The following is a 21,566-nucleotide window of genomic DNA, read 5'->3' on the forward strand; positions in this document are numbered from 1 at the left end:
CTGTGACCGGTGGTGTGGGGCGCCGTGATGCTGCTGCTGGCGTGGGGCGCCGCGCTGCTGCTGGCGGGCGGCGGGCGGTGCCTGGCCCGCAGCCTCCTCCTCCTAATGCTGCGGCATGCCCGCCGCTCCCTGCCTGTGAGTACAGCGGCGAGAGGACGGGGGATCTTCGGCCTGTTCTCGGAGGAGGGCTCCGCGGGAGACCCCGGGGCACAAAATGGCGCCGCGCCTTCAGGCTCTTTTCCGTTTCTAGCTGCCGTTTAACCGCCTTGGCGCTCCGACGTCGCGCCGGTGGCGCAGCGGGAGCGGGAGCCTGGGCCGGCGGAGGCTTAGTACCAGCGCTGCGCGAGGAGATGGAGCTCCGGGCTCTGAAGAACTGCGGGCAGGCTTCGGCCCCTCGCAGGGGACTCGGCCGGGGCCGTGGTGCGGCCAAGAGCTGCCGCCCTGTGCCCGCAGTGCTACCAAACCCGCGTTACCGCGCTGGGGTCCTGAGGCAGCGGCTGCGTGGAGTTTGTTCCAGTCCTCTAAATTTGGAAACGAGCACAAGGGAGAAAACAAATAACCCTGTGAATGGAACAGAATTGCATAACCGTTCTCTTTTACATATTGTAGGAGAATGACACAGAATGTCTGAAGGTTCTTTTGCTGTATCGGAGTTAACTTTGCTCTCGTTTATGCTCCGGACAACTTTTCAGCAGGCACCAGAACCTGCAAGTGAACAGGGGTTTGCTTAAAGGCCGACAGCGCAGTCCTGCCCCCCAGATAACAGCTTTAGCCCGTTTGCAGCCTTCTGCTTTGTTGCTCTTCCCTCTGCTCAGGTCTTCTGGTGTTTCCCATCCCTGCCCCACTGGAGAAAATACCTTATTTATTGCATATTTTCAGTTCCCTTTCCTGGAATTGCAAACCTCAACTTCCCTGCTCTGCGTGATCCCTTTTCCCAAAGTTTAGTGTGTTAATCTGTTTGACAACAAGGAAGAGGTCAGAGGGGAGGGCATTAAAGAGAAAAGGATCCAGAAAACAAGTGACAGTAAAAGATAAAATCTAGGCAAGCATGTTGGGTTCCCACATTATGCAGAGAGACTGAGGCTGATAAAGTAGCTTCACTTTCCTTAGCCTCCTTTGCATTAAATAATTTTGTATAGATTCCTTCCCTTACCTGTATGAGTAAAAACAGTTTTACTGTTTAACATAGCAGTCATATTCCAGTAGGAAAGCTAGTGAGGTGTGTGCACATGAGCTGGCTCCAGGGTAAAATCTGGTGGTTTTGACCTGTGGAACAGCTGTTAGAGTGCTGTGGGTCACACTGCAAGGATACAGACCCTGTTATTCTGCCCAGAAGCCACAGCAACACCTCCAGTACAAGAACTTAGTGTGCACTCTTGGCAAGTCTCAGGTGTCCTGGCACTGCAAAGGGATGCTGCCTGCTGTATGGTACTGCCTGAGAGCGCTGTGTGACCGTTAGTGAGGCACCTGGTGTTCCTCAAATGCTGATCAAGGTCACCGTGATGTCTGCTAGAGAGATGATAGCTGGTTGTCCCTGCCAGTCTCAGCACTGTGTCAAACTGCGAGCTGCAGACTAACCTTATCAAAACTCCAGGAATGAGGCCCATTAGGTCTTATCTTGTGACTTTCAAAAGATAAGGGTGACCAGGCTTTTCTGTGTGCCAAATTATTTTTTTGGAATAGGATCTTTCTCTCTGGGAATGGGATTGCTCTCTGCTCTCATCTCTGGGAGCTCTTCATCAACCAGGCATGGCACAAAGGCAATGGCATCTACAGATGTGAGGTTTTTGCATGCTCTTTAGTGCTGCTGGAGCCTCAGGCTGTTATGCAGCTGTAGTCACATGTTTAATTAGCTGCAATTAGGGTAATAGCAAATAATTAGCAAACAATTACAGGAACTTCTCATACTGTAAGTTAGAATTGTTCCTTGCCTTTTGCCACGTTGTAGACAGGTGAGAAGATTTTCAAACCTCTTTTTTGTTGACATTGTGGTCGTTTGATTATTTTGTAACTAGTGAAAGCAAAACAGTTACTGAAAGCTAAAACACAAGAACATGGCCCAGCCATTTGCTCTTATTTTGTGCCCCTGAGCTCTGTTCTTCTCAGACTGGCTGGTTAATGCTGGTTGAGATCTGGGCATTTCCTTCAGGAAGTAATCACAACCCCTTATCACCTGCACAATTCCTGCTGCCTTGGGAAGTCTTCAGAATTTAGAGGCAAAAGGGTTTAGGTGAGGTGAGGAAGAGTGAAATGCATCCTTTTCCGTGGACCAGCTTGCTGAATTATTGTGGGAGGTAACCTTGGCCAATTCTATGATCTGGTTTCAAACTTAATCCTTATCTCTCTTGGGTTGTGTCACTGATAATTAAATTAAGACTGAACACTGTATATTTACTTGCTTATCTGTTGTCCTTTAACTGTAGCTGTGTCAGAGCTTTAGTAGAGCTCCTAGGAGCCTGCTTTGTAGGAATAGGTATTACTGTTTTTATGATAAATGCAGGATAGACTTTTGATCAGTTCTTATTTCCGTTTAAGGTCATGATTCTCATTTGAAAACAATAATTTGAGTTATAGGACAGGACAAAGTGTAGCTGATGTACCTATTGCTCTCTGCTTGGACTCTTCCTGAGTCTGTGCAGTAATGCTGTGATCACTATCACCCTGCTATTATTCTTTATAGCCATTTCACTACCATGCATATCAGCAAAACAAGATCAGGAGGTACTGGTGATTGCCTCATTTCTGTCTGAAAAAGTGGCTGGAGAAGACAGTGCAATTCATACGTAAATAATATAAAATAGAACTGTTCACATTCCAGCTGTTGTTAACAGAGTAACAAGAGCCAATATCAGTTGCAGGTATCTCCACAGAATGGAAGTGACCTCTCTTCCTTATTGCATTCTCTAAAACTTTATCATTATATCACTTTATTGCCCCACAGACAGGGTTTTAGTTTGGAGCAGTGTGCAGCACTGCAGCTGGGGCCTGCTAGCTGGCTTAAGCATTAGGAGCACAGCTGTGGTGAAAGCAGCAGGAAAGAGATGGCAAAGGAAGAGGGTGAATGGGCAGTGTTTCACTGCAGGCTTCTCTTCAGGATTTGGGATTCTGTTTTCAGATCTATCACCAGCCTGTTGTGTCATACCGGATCTTCTCAATTTATCTGTGAGTGAAAAGATAATAATAATGTAGGAGAGAACCGTCGGATTTGACGAGTTGTTCCTGCTAAGACTGCAGTGTTTCAGAAGGAAACCCTAACCTCTAGTCACATTCCTGCACACTAAAATACAGCATGGAAAGTACTGCATAGAGTGGGAGTAGGTGGGGAGCAGTCAACAGAGAGTCACTCTGCAGTTACAAAAGCTGCTGCACAGTTCAAGCAGGTGACATGCTGTCGTTTGGATGTTTTCTGTGCCACTGAGCTGCTAGATCACTCACTTCTTTTGAAACGTTTGTCCTGCTTTGGCCACTGATACTTGAAAGACACAATTACTGTCCTAGCTGCTGTGTTAAGGCAGCACAAATTGTTACAGGCCAGCAGATGAAAAGACTTAGAGTGTCATGGTAGTTTGAAGCTGGTTGTGTTTCTACATGGGAATCTTATGACATTACTGTGTCCAGTTCTGGAGTCCCTATTACAAGAGGGATATGGACATGCTGGAACGTGTCCAGAGAAGGGCCACGAGGATGATCAGAGGGCTGGAGCACCTCTCCTATGAGGACAGACTGAAAGAGTTGGGGCTGTTCAGTCTGGAGAAGAGAAGGCTCCGAGGTGACCTTATTGTGGCCTTTCAATATCTGAAGGGGGCCTACAAGAAAGCTGGGGAGGGACTTTTTAGGTTATCAGGTAATGATAGGACTGGGGGGAATGGAATAAAGCTGGAAGTGGGGAGATTCAGGCTGGAAGTGAGGAAGAAGTTCTTCCCCATGAGAGTGGTGAGAGCCTGGAATGGGTTGTCCAGGGAGGTGGTTGAGGCCCCATCCCTGGAGGTGTTTCAGGCCAGACTGGATGAGGCTCTGGCCAGCCTGATGTAGTGTGAGGTGTCCCTGGCCATGGCAGGGGGGTTGGAACTGGCTGATCCTTGTGGTCCCTTCCAGCCCTGACTGATTCTATGATTCTATTCTATGATTTACACTAGTTGACCCAGCAGAAGCTCCACTGGAATTGCTGGGTTTACACTATGGTCGGGTCAGTATGCAGATGTGTAAGTGGCCACTGTGACTTGGAGCTGGAATTGTACCTCCTAAACACTGTCTGGCTTTGGCTGCAGGGCTGCAGGCTGCTCTTGTGCTGTGTCTCTGGGTACTGGCAGTGCCTGTAGCATTGCAATATCTGATAATATCATACTATTGTCTTTCCCCACACAGGCTGAAGGGAAGGCAGTGCTAATAACAGGCTGTGACAAAGGTTTTGGACATGCCTTGGCAAAACGGCTTCATGCAGAGGGATTTACTGTTTTTGCTGGGTGTTTGCTCATGGTGAGTAAATAATATCGATCAAAGTTCTTCTCTAATTGGAGAAAAATGCTCCTCAAGTGACAGCATCTTCACCTGCAGCCTGCATTTAGCCTCATCCAAGATCTAAACAAAGTGCAGTAGGCAGGGATCGTTACATCTTCAATTGCTTCATCATCTGTTACATCTTGTTATAGTTGTAATTCAGAGCTCTTTAAGGCAGAGACTGTCTGTCAACTGCTGGTCTGTATGCTAGCCTGCACAGTGGGGAGGTGTTCAGTGTGTAAGCCTCTCAGCAATATTGCAACACACACAGTAGTCCAAGATTACAATGGAACTGTGGCTTTCTGTCTTCCCTGACTTCTCTGTCACTGTCTCTCATTCTGTCACTGTCTCTCATTCTGTCACTGTCTCTCATTCTGTCACTTTCCTTTCGGGACACTCCTCAAACACCTTTCCAAACTGCCTCTCCTACCTTGTTCAGGTTCTGTTTCCAACATGTCCTCTAACTGTATTTCTACAGCTTCTGTAGAAGCCATTCAATTTCTGGATAGCTGGATAAATTTTCTGTATCCTCATATTTGTCACCCTCTGTCACCTGTGTTTGTGAGATGGCGTCACTTGTAAGAGTTCAGTTTAGGCACACAAAGTCAGAGTTAGGCACACACCATTCTAGTCCATGCTCTAGTGCCATGCAGGTGACCATGTTGTGTAATCCTCTTGATAAACTGGGCCAGCTCCACATCCACCTCAGCTGGAGTTTTGCCCTTACTATGCTTTTTTGCTGCTTTGACAGGCAAAACTCATGTAATTTCCAACCTGAATTGTTTAAAATCCATACCCACTTGCTTCTCTGTTTGCAGATGGCTATTTCTGCACAAGTACTCAGGGAATGATGACCACAGATTCTTGAGGAGTGTGGAGGGTGAGAACAAAGGCAAAAAGATGGCACTCATTGCTTGTGATGGCAGCGGAGGTTACGTTCTTCCACCACAAGGAAGGGAAAGTTAGTTGATGTGTTGTGTAACTTGAGAGCAAAATAATCCTGTTGGAAAATTGCCACTGTTTGGAAATTTCCATCTGGAGGCTTTATGAATCCTTCGGTAATTGTGTCATGGACTGCTTTGGGATGCCTGTCTCTAGTGGGTAAGAAGTCAGACTCTAACTTTGCAGAGCAGCAGGTGCAAGGAACAGAAAGGAGAGGGGAGATAGGGTGGTCTGAGAGGGCTGCTCAGAAGGCAGCATGCTAGTGAGAGCAGAGAGGGCCAGACTCCGTTTGAAGCCACATAAAGAAACTAAATGCTCCCCAAGCAAGTCCTGCCTGCTCTCTTTATTGATTATCAAAAAATTAAATTAAAAATCACATCTTGATCACAGGTTGTGAGCTGTCCCAGAATGATGGGGCAGCTCTCAACATTCCCTCTGACCTGGCTTGGAAACTTCTTACTTGGAGCCAACATTTTTGTGATTTTTGTACTTGCAGCCTGTGTGAAAGTGGAAAATGCATCAGCCATCATAGCTGATCTGCAGGTGGCTTTTAGGAGGTTAACTGAGCACTCGGCCTTGAAGGGATAAAGAGTAGGAGAACATGATTTTTCATGTTCTCTGTGTTAAAGCATTTTCAGGAGACCTGGTCTCAGAGGCCCAGGATTCCACTTGTGTTCCAGCCCCCTCTCTTGGGTTGTTAGTGTTGTCTTATCTGTTAGGTGCATCTGAAGGACAGGATCTGGTGGTAGTACAGCTATCTGGATAGCTTTTGCAAAAATATGATAGCTGAATGCTTCCTACAGGGCAGCCAGCATCCTTGTGGAAAAGCCTCGTGGTTTGGATGGCTGAGGGAGATAATAGCTTAGGAATTTAAAATTTGGCAAACAGAATGATAAAATGTGCATGGGATAAAAATGGTGATAAATCTACAGCTGACTACTTCAAGAAAAGGAAGCATATAATGACTACAGAAAAGGATCTGAAAGAAGCAGGAAACATCAGTGAAGGCACAATGCTGTTGGGTCAGATAACTGGTGAAGAGCAAGGTATGAGCATGTGAGTGATTACTGCTGCCAAGTGAAGGAGTGAGAGCACATGCAGTGTGGCTAATGCCATGGTAACTGGCAGTGTGTGTGTAACTGCTGGTAACAAATGCAAGGGAACCTGCCCTGTCAGGAGAGAAGTGTCTGAGCTGTAGGATCAGAGCAGGTATGGGGCAGTTTGTGTACAGCCCATGCCAGGCTATTAGTTAACACACAGTTACTCCATCATCACTTACTTGCATGCTTTTATCTGGAGAATGAAAGGATCCCTGATTACTAACCACCACAGAAGGCTCTTGCATTAAATACAAGCTGGTTCACTGCCAGCTATGTTAGGAGCTGTTTAATCATTAGCAGTCAAAGATAAAGTTACAGGAATAAGAATAATACTGCAAGGAGGCTGGGATAGAACTGGAGAGGATCAAATGCCAAAGGGATTTAATTTAGCAAGGACATTTAAGTTCACAGATCAAGTTTCTGTTAATGTATCAGATTAAGACACAAAAACATACAGAAACCAATTACAAAGTAACTTGAAAAGCAGGAAGTACAGAAAAAAGTGAAATAATTACTGTTTTATTTTCCTTGATTTTACTGGAAAAAAAAAAAGGATAAATTGTTTTCAGATGCCTACTGCCAGCAGTTTTCAGGAAGATTTCTGGCAAGGAAAGGGAAATAACAGGGAATGTTTACATAAATGGATGTGTTCAAATGTACTGAAGGGTGTTTAAAGGATGAGCCATTGTGACTTCTGCCCCACGGGGGACATTTGCAGGAGCACCTGGAGGCCAGGGGATTTCCAGCAGGCTGTAAGAAGGCAGATACTGTAGTTCTTCTTCCAAACAAGACAGACTTTTGGAATTGTCAACCAGGCAGCTCACCTGCTGGGTGCCTGCTGAAATTGCAGCAGACTGATCTGTCAGTTTTACAAATGCCTGGATCATAGTGTAATCCATGCTGTCTAAGTTTACTGGGAACAGTCTGTGACGTGGCCATCTGATCTCATCCTGGCTAAGCAGGCAGAGTGGTTAAAGGGGACAAATAAATGTACTCTGAGTGAGTTTTGACACAGTTTCTCCTGACAGTCTCATGAGCAAACTTGTGCTCTAGGCCTGTGACTGCTGTTCAGTCCCCAGGAAACTGGGGGTTCTTGGAAGTGCCACCTGGAACAGAGGTGGAAAGAACACTTGGAAAGAAAGGTGCCTGGTGCCAAGCAGGGATGATTGCAGGCCCTTTGGGGAACGGGATTCAAAATGGTCTTAACAGGTCAGATGGAGTCTGAAATCAGTTAGGTGGAACCCAGTAATGGCAAGTGAGAGGTGTTCTGCCCAGGAAAGGCAGGAAGGGAGCAGGTGGATAGGCAGCAGCGGCAGCAGGGTGGAGAGGAAGTGGCGCAGATGGAGCAAGCCAGCCGGATCTGTGAGTGTCCAGCACTGCGCTCATGGCTTCCTGGTTCCCACTGACACCTCACTGTGTGTGCCCAGACGGTTGCCAGGATCCCATCCTGAATCCCACGTGCTTCCCTGGGGAAAAAGCCATGGATCAGTGCATTTCAGGAGGGCTCTCTGCTGACAAGCCCTGTGTGATCTGCCTGTCCTTCAGCACCAGCTCTACTGGGATCCTCAAAACCAAAGAAGGGGAGAGGCCTGAGCAAAGGGAAAGGGAGGCAGCCAAAAGCTGGAGCAAGGCTCCCCTGCTGGGTGGAGCAGATGTGTCAGGCTCCTCACCCAGGAGCATATCCCAGTAGGTGGAGGGTGGGGTGGGCAGGCAGAGCCATGCAGGGCTGCGAGGGCAGGATAACTGGGGGAAATGAGATAGCTGGGAGGAAACTGCAAAGTACCACTGAAAGCCTCTGGAGACTGCTTGGGAAGCAGGCTGGTCTGGAGCAGGTCAGCTTTCAACTCTGATGGAATTAGGAAGGGAAATCTATGAGGTTCTCTGAAAGGACAAAAGCTGGACAAAAAAATGTGACAGCAAGGGAAGGGAGAGAGAGGTTTTGCAGGAGCAGTTAGGCCATTGCTGCCAGGACCCAGCTCAACTTGAGCTGTTGCGTGGCTCTTGCTGCTGAGTCCCAAGGCTGTGAAGGTCACCTCAGGGAGGACAGTGTGACTGCTTCCATGGGATTGGCTCCAGGTATTTTCCCAGGCAGTACCATGTGAGCGTCTGAACAGGGAGTTTGTTAGAGCCCCTGACGAACACAGAGCATAAGATGACGTTCACTCCTTGCTGTAAAAATCCAAGGCTGCTTCCTTTGATGTTTTCTGCGCAGAAGAGTTAAGCAATTTGTTCCATAGTTGAGTAGTGGCTGAGGTGGTGTCTGCAGCTGTGAAAAGTGGTTCCAATTGATACTGCATGTCCAAAATCAATAAGTTTTGTCAACAGTGAATAAATTGTAGCTGGGAAGGAAACTTTGCCGATTGATAAGGGAAAATTCATTTCAATAGGATTTTTATACTGGATTTTTAAGTTGCTGGCTTATGTTTCTCAAAAACCAGTGGAAATACTTCTTGTATAGTTTATAAGAATCATGAAAGATTGAAAAAACATAAGGAAAGGTGTTTTCTGAAATAGCAGCTGGTACTTGAGTGCAGATACAGTTAATTTTTTTGTTTCTGTACAGATACAGTAAACCTCTCTTTTTTTTACGAGCTGCATTAGCTCCACTTTATTCAGTGGAACTTGCTCTGTATGACTCAGTGAGATGCATAACTCAATGAGAAGTTGCTTCAAGTTTTTATTTGCTGGTTTTGTGATACCTGGAGGGAAGTCAGTAGTGAAATGGGGTGCAGCCATGGGGCCAGCAGCTCCTTCCCACTTTTGTCATAATGCCAGTGGAACTATAGATTGATTTTTAAGAGAGCTACCCTGTTTTGCTCAAGTTTGTGGCAGATACTTCAGCTCTTTTCCTTCATTACATGTCCTTGTTCCCTGCACTGAAGGTGAAGGTGAGATGTTGTATGCTATACAGGGTGTGTCCAGCAGGTCTAGGGAGGTTCTTCTACCTCTCTACTCCACCCTTGTGAGACCACACCTGGAATACTGGGTCCAGTGTTGGACTCCCCAGTTCAAGAAAGACAGAGACCTGCTGGAGAGAATCCAACAGAGAGCCACAAGGATGAATAGGGGACTTGAGCATCTTCCCTAATCAGAGAGACTGAGAGCCCTGGGGCTGTTTAGTTTTGAGAAGAGATGACTGAGAGGGGATCTCATCAATGTCTATAAATATCTGAGGGGTGGGTGTCAAGTGGATGGGGCCAAGCTCTTTTCGGTGGTGCACAACAATAAGACAAGGAACCACAGGTTCAAACCTGAACATAGAAGATTTCACCACAACATGAGGAGAAACTTCTTTACAGTGAGGGTGACAGAGCACTGGAACAGGCTGCCCAGGGGGTTGTGGAGTCTCCTTCTCTGGAGAGTTTCAAGCCCTGTCTGGATGTGTTGCTCTGCGACCTGTGCTGGATTCTAGGGTCCTGCTCTGGCAGGGGGTTTGGACTCGATGACCTCTTGAGGTCCCTTCCAACCTCTAATACACTGTGATACTGTGATAGTCATTAAACAGCCTGAGATATGTATAGAAAAATGAAGCAGTTACAAGTGCTTTGCATCAGCCTGGCTGCAGAGGCAGCTGAGCGAGCGGCTGTGGGAGGGCTACTCACCTTGTTTGCTCTTGTGCTGTGGGAGTTGGTATCAAGTGCTAAAGCAAGAGTGGCAGCCAGGCGTGGTGACTCACCAATTCATAACTTCTTCCTCCTTAATGAGGCAGAGCTTGTGATTCATGGAGTAGTTTGGTGAACTAAATCTGGATCCTGCTGTGGAACTGCATGGCTAATCTCTGCTCTTTTCACTTTTATTTGTTATATATCATCTGAGCAAGACTGTAAGGCAGCAATCCTATCTGGAAGTGACCAGGTAAAATTTGGAATTTGAGCTGTGTTTGTTTGACTAAACAAAAAACCCAATCACAAGAGTGACAGAATCACTGCTGATAGTAGCAGGAGTTAAAAAAACAAGAGGAAAGAAAGTAGAAGGTTAGAACAGAAAGCAGATCTATCATTTTGTTATTAGCTACAGTGTATGTGTGTTGGGGGGGGGGAAGTTTTGTCTGTTCTCCTCAGGCAGAATCTCCTCATTTCATGCCTCATGTCTGTGATCTTGTTGTTGTGTGGCAGATCTCCACTGTGCACGTATTTCTGCATATCTGTGCTGCTGTGTAGCAAGAGCAAAATGTTGTTATTATTATGTAGGTTCAGCTGTAAATGTTTGCTGCTGTATCCTGTAGCATCAGGCTAGTTGCTGCTAATTAGACATGCCAAAAGTGTCCCTTATTTTCCAAGTGGTCTGACAATGCTATTTCATTGGAGGCCAGGCAATATTTTGTGACACAAGTACAGTGCCCAATCAGCCTTCTGCTTTTTAAGCCTGGAAAATGTGACTGCTGTGCAAGTGTTTGCTGTGTAGAGCATGAAGAATGAGGCAGTGGAGACTCACCCAGGATTAGCCCAGGCTGGCACAGTATTTCACAGTGTTACAGATATGAAACCCTTCATGTGAGGAGCTAACAGCAGGGGCATTGTGGCCCTTCAAAGCAATGGACTTCTGATGCAGATGGAGGAGCTGTGCTGAAAGGAACAGGAAGATGGCTGTGGGTTGCATGCTGGTTCATGTGGCTTGTGTGCTGATTTGTGCACCGGGTTTACAACTCTGTGCAGTTTCAGTAGCTTCTGTTTCCTGTCCATTTGAACGTGCCTGTCCCCAAGCTGCATTGCTGTTCCTTGCCTGTCTTAGTGGGACATCTTTCTTTCCTGCTGAACAGGATGAGAATGGAGATGGAGCCATGGAGCTGAAGAACATGAATTCAGATCGCATGAAGGTGTTACAGATGGATGTGTGCAGTGACCAGGAAGTTGCTCAGGCTGTGGATTTTGTGAAGAGGACCCTGAAGGAGCCAGAGGAAGGTAAATGGTGATCTTTGTATTTCCAGCACAGCTGTCTCTTTGCTGTGCTCACAGAATCCTTCCTACAGAGCAGGTCACGCACTGGCCAGGTCATTCCCTCTCTGCACCACCAAAAGAGGCTTAACAGGCCTGTAGCTGGCAGCCAGGCAGTGCTGTACCCAGGTCAGTGAGAATTGTCTTGCTGCTGATGTGGCAGCCATGTAGAAAGAGACCCAGACTGGCTAGAGGATTAGGCTCTAACTCTACGTTCTGTAGTAAGTCATGAGTGACAGTAAGCCTACAAGAAGTTGTGTCTTTCTTCAAGAGTATTTGTTTAGTCATAGGATGGCCAGAGCCTCATCCCTTCCTGGTGCTGCTACTGCAGCCTGGCTCACACAGAACTTTCTGTAGTGCCCCTGCTAGTGAAGAGGTGGCAGGCCCTGGCTGCTCAGTGCTTTCCCCTCTGCTGTGTCAGTACAACCTGGTTGTGTAATTGGGTAGTGAGCTGGAGCACAAAACTGACCTACCCCAATCCAGGTCAATCTATGCTTTCAGTTTGCCATGCAACATCCCTGAGGTGATGGTAGGCAAGATCCAGGGTGGGTTTGGCATAGATCACTTTAATCCACATGCCACCTAAGAGGATGTGAAAGAAAATAAAAGAAAATAGAGGTCCCTTCTGTATGCTTCTTTCCTTCTTGAAAGTGGTTTGGCAGTGGGATGTGAGCTTACAGCTGGAGTCTGGTGTGGCACCACCTAACCTCTTCCCATGTAGTGAGGTTGTGAGGCTTCTTGCCCTGCATAGGTTCCTCTGCAGCCTCAATGCAAGCAGCAAGCTGGACAGCAGCTGTGTACTCAAGATGAGGATAGACTGAAGTTTCACATATGCAAGTTCCAGGACTCAAGGGTTGTATGACTGGAGGGTGGTAACTCCTCTTGAAGCTTGGATGAGACTGCCATGGGCCTGTCTTTGTTCCCAGCAAGTATAAAGTTAGTGAATTACAATAGTTCTGATCTTCATGCAGATGACGTGAGCACACCCTCTGGAGACAGGCACATGAAATGTTACTGAGATATGTACAAGCTCTAATCCCACACATGTTCTCTCTGCATGGTCTTTCTTCCTACACAGTCACCCAGCCCTCCTCACACATTTCACAGCTTCTCAAGCTTTTCTTGAAGAGCCCAGCAACAGCAGTAGTGGCACAGAGCCATTTCCTACTGAATGAAAGCTTATAAGGGAGCAGCTCTGTTGCTTCCATAAATGCAGCAGTGTTTGCAAAACCATGTGTGTAGCAGGGATAGAGGCAGCTTGCATCCTTGATCAGCAAGTTGGACTGGTTTCTCCTGCTTTTGAGGCCTTTATCCTGCAGTTGTTTGCTTCAGCACAGTGTGCAAAGCACCAAAGATTCATTCATATTTATAAAGATGTTAGGAGGACAGAGCCAGGCTCTGCTCAGTGATGTCCAGCGACAAGGGGCAATGGATGCAGGCTGGAGCAGAGGAGGTTCCACATGAACATAAGGAAAAACTTTTTCACTGTGAGGGTGACAAAACACTGGAACAGGCTGGCCAGAGAAGTTGTGGAGTCTCCTTCTCTGGAGCCGTTCAAAACCTGCCTGCATGTGTTCCTATGTGACCTGCCCTGGCGGGGTTGGACTGGTTAATCTTTTGAGCTCCCTTCCAACCCCTAATGTTCTGTGATTCTGAGTGATTTCTTCGTAGGCCCATCAGTGTGGCTGAGGTTTGGGGCTTGCCAGTAAGTAGTGCAGGAACATGGAGACTATTGAGACTGAGGAGCCTTGCACAGAGGTGCTTGTTGCACACGCAGTGTGGCCGCAGAGTGCATCTGTGCCTCTTCTCCCTGTGCTGTGTACATAAGGCTCAGCTCATTTTGATAGGAGTGCCCATGTTTGTTTTCACTCTTAGGCAGTTCCCACTGTATTGTTGACACTAAAGAGCTCATAGTGATAAGGCTGTGCTCAGTACACACACTGCTGTCCAGCAAACAGCCCTGTGACTGGGTACCTGTCAACATTTTGTTCCATAGGTAACGTGACCTGATTGGTAAGAATTGAAATTCCAGGAACGTTTCCATGAACATCCCTGGATCTGACCTCATAACCCTCAAATGGGAAGTGCTGGCAGAGAACTGTAGAATCAGGAGTACTCTGCAGAGCTCAGTTTGGGACTGACAGTTGATGTCTTTTGTGGTCTTTGGTAAATCCCTGCAATTTTGCTCTGCGTAGCTTCTTGTCACTGGTGAAGTTAACACCATCAGATGCCCTGTTTCCATGGTCCTCCTGCTCCTGATCAGAGCCTGCATCGAAGCAGCAGGGAGCACGCTACTCAGCCATGCTGGATCAGTGTGAATTTCAGAGTTATCTTGACCACTAAAGCTGTAAGCATAGCAAGGGAAGCAGAACTACCTGACCACAGCGTTTAGAAACTTGAATTACTAAACCCAGAAGGAGGGATAGGTGATCAAGATGTTTTCTTGGCTTTTTGCTGCAGGCTACAACTTAGCTGTTACCCCAAACAGTCTTTGGGTGGGGACTGGGAAAGGGTCCAGATGTTTTCTTGGCTTTTTGCTGCAGGCCATGACTTAGCTGTTACTCCAAACAGCCCCTGAATGGGGCTGGGAAAGGGTTGTTCTGGAGGAGGTTAGAGCTGCAGGTGAGTGAGCTGGAGCAATATTCACCACTGTCTGTCAGACAGGTGTGCAGGGAAAAAAAGGTGCTGGGAGCACCCTGTGGGAGCTGGGAGATGTAGGAATGGTGGCAGTTGTAATGGGCAGGTCCTTTCTGGGACAGACCATGAGGTTAATGCACTGTTATCACTGGGTAGGATGTGACCTTCTCTGCTACACAAGGCTGGTCAACAGCCTTCAGGTAAAACAAACTCAGCTGGGAGTGAGGCAGGGTTTGTAGGGCTGTTACGAGAGTAGAGAGCCAGCCTAGCAAGGGCATGGCAGAGTTTTTAATGCACCAGCAGGATAAATTCCATTGGTATTTATTGGGCACTGGTGGAATATGGGCATTTGCTTAGAGGGCTGTGTTTGGTACAATGAATGGTTACTATCTGACCATGAATAAACACAGGCTGGAAGCTATTGAAAGACTTTTCAGATATCAGGGCAGGAAAGCTGTGGAGCAGAGGCAGGGCAAACAGCCCAAAAAATTTGGAGAGAGGGCGTGATAAGTTTTATCAACAGGGTGGCATGACGTGGGTGCTTTTGATAGCACTGTCAGAGCAACCTGTACATGAAGAGTCCTTAGCCCTGTAATTTATTCTTGGTTGCAAGAGGAAAGTCAGGGAATGGGAAGTGGCCCTGACTCCAACTAAGTACTTACACAGTGAAAAATAACTGTGGTGTATGGCAGGACATGTAATGAGGAGCAACTCTGTTACCTTGTTCCAGCTCTTCTGTTTGTTCCTCCTGCAGTTTATGGCTGCATAGTCCTGTGCTTCAACAAATTCAAAAAGTACAGACTCAGTCCTGCAAATGTTTGCCCCTGGGATTCCTGCAGTAATTGCTTTAAAGAGTCAAGTCCTCAGTGACCTGCTAAGTCCTGGATATGTAAGTGGCTCAGTGCAGAAGCTTTTGGTAAGTGCAGTCGGTTTAATTTTGACAGTACTGCATGCACAGCAGATGTTTGTTTCTAAATGCCAGTAGTTTTAAAGTTTGATTGCAAGTGTGTCGCCTTCTGCTATAGTTAAGTTTGAGGAAAACCAAATACCTGAACTAAAATACAGCAGCTGTTAACCAGGCTGTGGACCTGCAGGTCAATTCCATTCACTCTCCAATAGTGAGTCTGAATTGTGAAGGGAATTTAAAGGTCCAAGATACTTGTTTTCTTTTTCTTTCCTTTTTTTTTTCTTTTTAATTGAGAGGAAGTCCACCCCTCTCCAAACTGCAAAAGCCATGATAATGTCACTGAGTGAGTACAAACCTGGGACCAACAGAAAGAATTAAAGAAGGTCAGCACGATCCAGCTTCACAAAGCCTTAGGCCAGTGTTTGATCTTAGAGGAAACGTTTAGGGAGGCAATGCATGTGTGGCCCCACCACTTTGTCTGGCACCCCAAACAAGCCCCACTGGCATCACTTCAGCTACACCAAGACTGTATTTCATCTGGCTGCTGAGGGTTTGTCTACAACCTTTTTTCTACAAAAGTATCCAGCTCTTTGTCAAGGGATTGGGTTACTGTGAAGGAAAGCTGCTTGTCTGTGACATTCTTCCTTCTTCCACTCTTCCTCCCTGTGTTCGTTGGCAGGTCTGTGGGGCCTGGTGAACAATGCTGGTGTCTCGACCTTCGGAGAGGTGGAATTTGCAAGTTTGGACAACTACAAGAAGGTTGCAGAGATCAACCTGTGGGGCACCGTGAGGGTGACGAAGGCTTTCCTGCCCCTCATTCGCAGAGCGAAAGGTACACCCTGGGCAGTGTGGCAGGACTCAGAGATTTTGCAGCATAGCAGAAAGATGCAGCTAAAAGTCTTGACTCAGACTGTGCTTTGAAGAGTGTCTGTGCAGTGCAGGGAGGGTGTTGGAGGCATGCAGGCAATCAAGACAGCATGGTTCAACAGGCTGTGTAAGCATTTGGTAGTACAGGTCACTCTTGGGGCAGTCCAGGCACATACACAGCAGGTGTTATCTTACACAGGGCAGGATATCAGAGACTTTTGTTCAGTGCTGGCAGAACTGACAAGCACTGCACACCACCTTTAGAAAAAGTGACTGGAGCCAGACAAGGTAATTCTGGCCTCTAGGGTCCACATGGTGCTTATGTGTGGATAACTGAATGTTCTCTCTTCAGGGATGATTGCAGAGTGGTAGTGGTGAGATAAATGGCAATAACAGCTATTTCAGATACCTTTCAAGACAACAGCATTATTAAAAATCTCTGGTTTATATTAAAAAAAAAAGGGTATGTGTGAGCAGAACTCTGCAGAGCTTCTTTATTTAGCATGTGTGGGAGAATGCTGGCACAGCTGTGTTCTGTAAGGACAGAAAGGAGTCATATTGAGACATCTGCTGAGATACCATTTCCAGAAGGCCAAGTACCTACTAAACAAACCCCACCTTGCTACAAAAGGTAGCTTACCCATCAGGCCAGCAGCTGGTCCTCACAGTCCCTCCAAGCTGTGCTTAGTAGGTCTGGAATGAGAGAGCAGAGCCACCCACTTGTTCCTCAGCTAGAATTTCAAGCTGTAGAAGGGTGTCATGCTCCATGGCTGTGAAAATCCTCTCTGTAAAAATAGCTGGTGAGATTTCAAGGGCCTGTTTGTAAGTGTATCTGGAATGATAATTGGACCCATCTTGTCTTGGGGGGAAGGACAGAGCCACAGAGTGGCTGCTGCTGTTTGCCTCTAAACAGTGCTTGATCTAAGAAAAGCTGCCAGAGCTCTGTGATTGGGCTGGCCTGGGCTGCTGGTGGGATTTAGGGCAGTTGCTCTTTGCTGTCCTGTAGACTGCATCATGTCAAATCTCCTTTCCATTTGTCCCAGGCATGTAGCAGTCTAGGCACTCCTGGCTGGCCAGCTGGGTGAGCAGCCTGTGCTGCTCTTGCTACAGGTTCAGAGAAACTGGCTCTGTGCTGTCCAGCTCAGTCTAGAAGCATTGTGCTAGACAGAGTGGCTACAGATAACCTGTTGTGCTTGGAGAAAGAAGCAGGAACACTGGCATGGCATCAGGCTGTATTGTGTGCTTTCCAGCTGGGCCACAGCTAGCTGGGAGGCTGCAGCACACAGGAGTGGGGCACACGTCCTCCAGCAGCACACAGGAGTGGGGCACACGTCCTCCGGCAGCACACAGGAGTGGGGCACACGTCCTCCGGCAGCACACAGGAGTGGGGCACACGTCCTCCGGCAGCACACAGGAATGGGGCACACGTCCTCCGGCAGCACACAGGAGTGGGGCACACGTCCTCCGGCAGCACACAGGAGCGGGGCACACGTCCTCCGGCAGCACACAGGAGCGGGGCACACGTCCTCCGGCAGCACACAGGAGTGGGGCACATGTCCTCCGGCAGCACACAGGAGCGGGGCACACGTCCTCCGGCAGCACACAGGAATGGGGCACACGTCCTCCGGCAGCACACAGGAGCGGGGCACACGTCCTCCAGCAGCACACCGGAGTGGGGCACACTGATGGGAGAGTACACCACCAGTAGCCCCAGATCTGGGTACTTCCTTGCATGGCAGTTAGGAGGGGGGTGATTTGCATGCTTTGTAAACCCTTGTAATACAGAGAGAGGCACGTGTACCACCCATGGAGGAGGAAGTCAGAGCAGGGGCAAGCCTTGCCTGAGTCAGGAGAGAAAGGCTTCTTGACAGAGGATTTGGATGCTTGAGATTCGGATTTCACTACTCAGCATCATCCAGCCAGCACCTCTTTACGGGGCTGTTCTTGCAGTGGCTCCTGCAGCCCATGGTGTCCCCCTGCTCTTTTTCCCTCCAGGCCGTGTGGTGAACATCACAAGCATGTTGGGACGGATGGTGAGTCCATCGCGCTCCTGCTATTGCATTTCCAAGTTCGGGGTGGCAGCCTTCTCCGACTGCCTGCGGCAGGAGATGTACCGCTGGGGTGTCAGAGTCATCCTCATCGAGCCCAGCAACTTCGTGGCAGCCACCGGCATCCTGACCGCCGACGGCATCGACCGCCAGGCGGCGGCGCTGTGGAGCGGCGCCAGCGCCGCCGTGCGGCAGGACTACGGCAGGGACTATTTCACTCGCCACGTGGCACAGATGAAGGCCTTCGTCAGCAGTGGCCTGCGGGACGTGTCCTTGGTCTTAAATGACATCACCCACGCGCTCACCTCCCCGTGCCCGAGCAACCGTTACAACCCCATGGAGACCTACTGGTGGGTGAGGCTGCAAGCCATGACTCACCTGCCCACTGCCATTGCTGACTGGCTTTACATCCCCGGAGCCACCCTCTGAGTAGCTATCCTTCAGGCATCCTTCCAGGGCTTGTGCTTGCACACAGGGCAGAGCTCTCCTAGGGCACCCATTGCTGATGCTTCCCCCCTGCAGATGCACCTTCTTTCACTTCCATAGAGTAATAGAATCATAGAATGGTCTGGGTTGGAAGGGACCTCCAAATGTCATCTAGTCCAACCCCCTCTGCAGTAAGCAGGGACATCATCAACTAAATCAGGTTGCCCAGAGCCCTGCTGAGCCTCACCTTGAATATCTCCAAGGATGGGGATATTGAAGGTAAGGCTTGGCAGGGCTTCAAGTCTTGTGTTGGGGAATGCTGAGAAGAGCATGGCTTTTATGGTTTTCTTCCCAGTTCTTGCTCTTTGTATTCCATTCTGTCCTGATTAAAGTTGGAAGGTGTTTTCCTTTTAACTGTGGAGGAGGCAAAGTAACGTTAACATAATTGGTCAGATATGTGGCTAGTGCAATTGGGTCATCAGAATTCCCCCAGTGATAGGTTTGGCTCATTAACAGGCTCTCACTTTCCCTTATCAGGACAGGCTGCTAATAGCAGAGCAAAGCTGTTGCTGAGAGGTATCTCAAAGGCAGAAACTAAAATGGGAAACAAAGGCAGAGTTTTTCATTTGCTTGAAAATGGGTCATTTGCTTGAAAATGGTCACAACCAGCCCTTGATTTTGTGATGCTGCTAGGAAGCTCTGCTCTGCTGTGACTGTCTGCTTTTTCCAGGAAAGCAGCAACTCTGCCTCTAAACAGCCTCATTACCTAGCTCCAGGGAGCCAGATCTCTGCAAAAAAGAGTTCTTCCCTCCCAGTACTGCTGCCAGGAGATGCCTGAGCCAGCAACTGCGGACAGGCTGGGCAGGGAAAAGCCTTTCTATAATGAGTGAAGTCTGAGCCATCCCCCAGTCAGTCCCTATGGATGAGCCCACCCACTGCTGATGAGCTTCATGGGACAGGGTTGAATCTAATGCAGCAGACAAATTTGGTTCCTCTGACTGCTGCCTTAGGGACTGGTGCCTGAAGTACTCAGCTGTGGTACAGACACTGTCCAGTTGTCACCCTGCTTCCCTCATGTCACTGCCCCAAGCTAGACTCCCACTTGCTGGTGAAGGAACTGCCCTTACTTTCCCAAATGAGTTGTTTTTGTTTCATCCTCTCTGTCCTTCAACAGTGGCAGCACTATGCAGCCAGTGTGGTCTGACTATGAGCTCTGGAAGGGTGCTTTAAGTGACACGTTTCTGTTTTTAAACATTGCACAATGAAATTTCCATGTCACATGTGATTGTTTTCTGAGAGAACCTCCTGATAACTGATATGAGATACCTCTGCACAGTATCCCCAAGGGTCTTTCCTGGTGCTATATACAAGGATTTCAATCATTTTTCCAATGCTGCCTGGCTTCGTGCCCTCTTCCCCCTGTCCCAGCAGTGAGTGCTAGCAGAGCCTGCTGGCCAGGCTGGAACCCTACCCTCTTGTGTAGGGACTGACTTTGCCTTCCACTGCTAAACCTTGTTCAGTTCTATCCTGTGTAAGATGAAGTGGATGTGAAAAGAGCTTATCATTGTCTCTTTCCTCATCTGTCTCTGTTAGCCCTGACTTGGAAACTACACCATAAACTTTTCATATGCTGCTGGCTGTAAATTCCTGGAGTCTGCATGCAGGCATGAAAGCTGTGCTGCCCAAGGGGGAAAGCAGGCATCCCTTGGAGATACTGTGGTAGTAGCTTGTGTTACAACTACTGGAAGTGCTGGCTGTGCAGTCTTTCTCTGTTCCAGATCATCTGCACATGGAGGTTGCCTGGGATTTAAGACCCAGAATGATCGCCCTGGACTGCAGCAGTGTTGTAATCACTTGTGCCCCTCTGCACTGTGAAATGTGAGTAGCTCTGATTTGCACAGAGAGAAAATAAACTGTGAGATTTGTAAAGCACATGCCTGTGGCCGGTGCTCATTTCTGCATTGCTTTTCCCACCCCCTTCGAATCTGAGGCTGAGATTTCACAGAGTTCAGTAATTAAGGAGGTGGTGGTTCAGCAGGTAGTGGGACAGTGAAGGCTCAATGAGAACTGCCTGGAGCAAAACAGGCAGCAGGATCCATTTCATGAGCAGAAGGCAGCTCTAGAGGCCCCTGTGCAAAGACAGGTCAGAGCTTGTGTTTTGTGTGGCTTCCCTCAAGCGACAGCACTGGGTGCTGTGCTGTGCCTTATTCACCACCCCAGCGCCCTGCCTGCAACCAACCCCAGTGCTACAGCTGCCTGCTGATAAGGATGAGCTCTTCTTACAGACAGAACAGAGACTTGCAAGCCTTGAGGCCATGCAAGGACCTCCTGGCCAAGTCAAGGTTAGGTTTTCACAGCATGTGAGCCCCAGTCCCTTCCTCTGCCCCTAGAAGTGCACGGGTGAGCTGCCAGTTCCTGATCTGGCTTCTGCCAGACATCTGAGTGGATGTCTAGGGGTGAGAGGAGCAGAGCAGTGATGCAGGAAGAGCAGGTATCAAGTTCCTGTCTGTTGCAGATGATCACATGAACTCTGAGTCAGCAGAGCAAAGCCAAGATGACAGCAAGTCTCTTCCCATTTTGAGCTTCCAGCAGCTGTTCAATGTCCAGTGAGAACCTGACTCTGAAATCTGTTCCCTGAGGCAGCCAGACCCTGGTTTTGCTTTGTAGGATTGCATTAATGTAGGCATTGAAGCCAGTTCTTTGTCTTGATGGTGTGCCACAGAGGGAAGAAATCTCAATTCCATGTCACAGTCATCTTCAAAGCCAGAGGACAGAGGAGATGGATGTTCAGTGATATCCTCTAAAAGTCCATGCTCATTGCTGCTGTGGATTTTTTCCCTGAGGGGCAGTGGCTGTTTCTCACAATGCTTTGGAAGACAGCAGTGGTCCAGCTCTTTGGCACATCTTTTAGCCTTTGTAAAGTGATTCTGTTTTCCCTTTCAGATGAGCATGGGTCTCTGTGATGACACTGGTGGTTCTCACAAGAGGTGGTTCTCTGCATGTCATGCTTGCTGTGGTTCAGCTTAACACAGCAAGAGGCCTCCTAGGGTCTCCAAAGTAGCTACTATGAGTCTGGATACTTCAGATCATTTCAGGTTCTTTCAGTCTTAACAAAAAACAAAGTCTCAAACCAGTGTCAAGCCAAGTGTGTGTCCCAGACCTCATGCCACCTGTGATTCCTGGTTCAGTTCCAATGTGAAACCTGCAC

General features: G+C 48.1%; 1 protein-coding gene across 1 annotated transcript; it reads left to right on the top strand.

Annotated features, from left to right (window-relative positions):
• The first annotated feature begins 27 nt into the window (after window positions 1–27).
• On the top strand, window positions 28–18,361 carry LOC128970822 (D-beta-hydroxybutyrate dehydrogenase, mitochondrial-like). The gene is made up of 5 exons (XM_054386183.1): window positions 28–135; window positions 4,366–4,476; window positions 11,299–11,440; window positions 15,697–15,849; window positions 17,880–18,361. The coding sequence occupies exons 1-5, from the start codon at window positions 28–30 to the stop codon at window positions 18,359–18,361; spliced, it is 996 nt and encodes a 331-aa protein (XP_054242158.1).
• The last annotated feature ends 3,205 nt before the right edge of the window (window positions 18,362–21,566 follow it).

The sequence above is a fragment of the Indicator indicator genome, chromosome 13 (genome assembly GCF_027791375.1).
Source record: "Indicator indicator isolate 239-I01 chromosome 13, UM_Iind_1.1, whole genome shotgun sequence".
Lineage (NCBI taxonomy): Eukaryota > Metazoa > Chordata > Aves > Piciformes > Indicatoridae > Indicator > Indicator indicator.

Excerpts from the sequence above, each read along its gene's own strand:
- LOC128970822 (XM_054386183.1), top strand. The coding sequence starts at position 28 with ATGCTGCTGCTGGCGTGGGGCGCCGCGCTGCTGCTGGCGGGCGGCGGG. Across the intron at positions 4,477-11,298 it reads TTGCTGGGTGTTTGCTCATG|GATGAGAATGGAGATGGAGC; the intron begins GTGAGTAAATAA and ends CCTGCTGAACAG. Across the intron at positions 11,441-15,696 it reads CCTGAAGGAGCCAGAGGAAG|GTCTGTGGGGCCTGGTGAAC; the intron begins GTAAATGGTGAT and ends GTTCGTTGGCAG.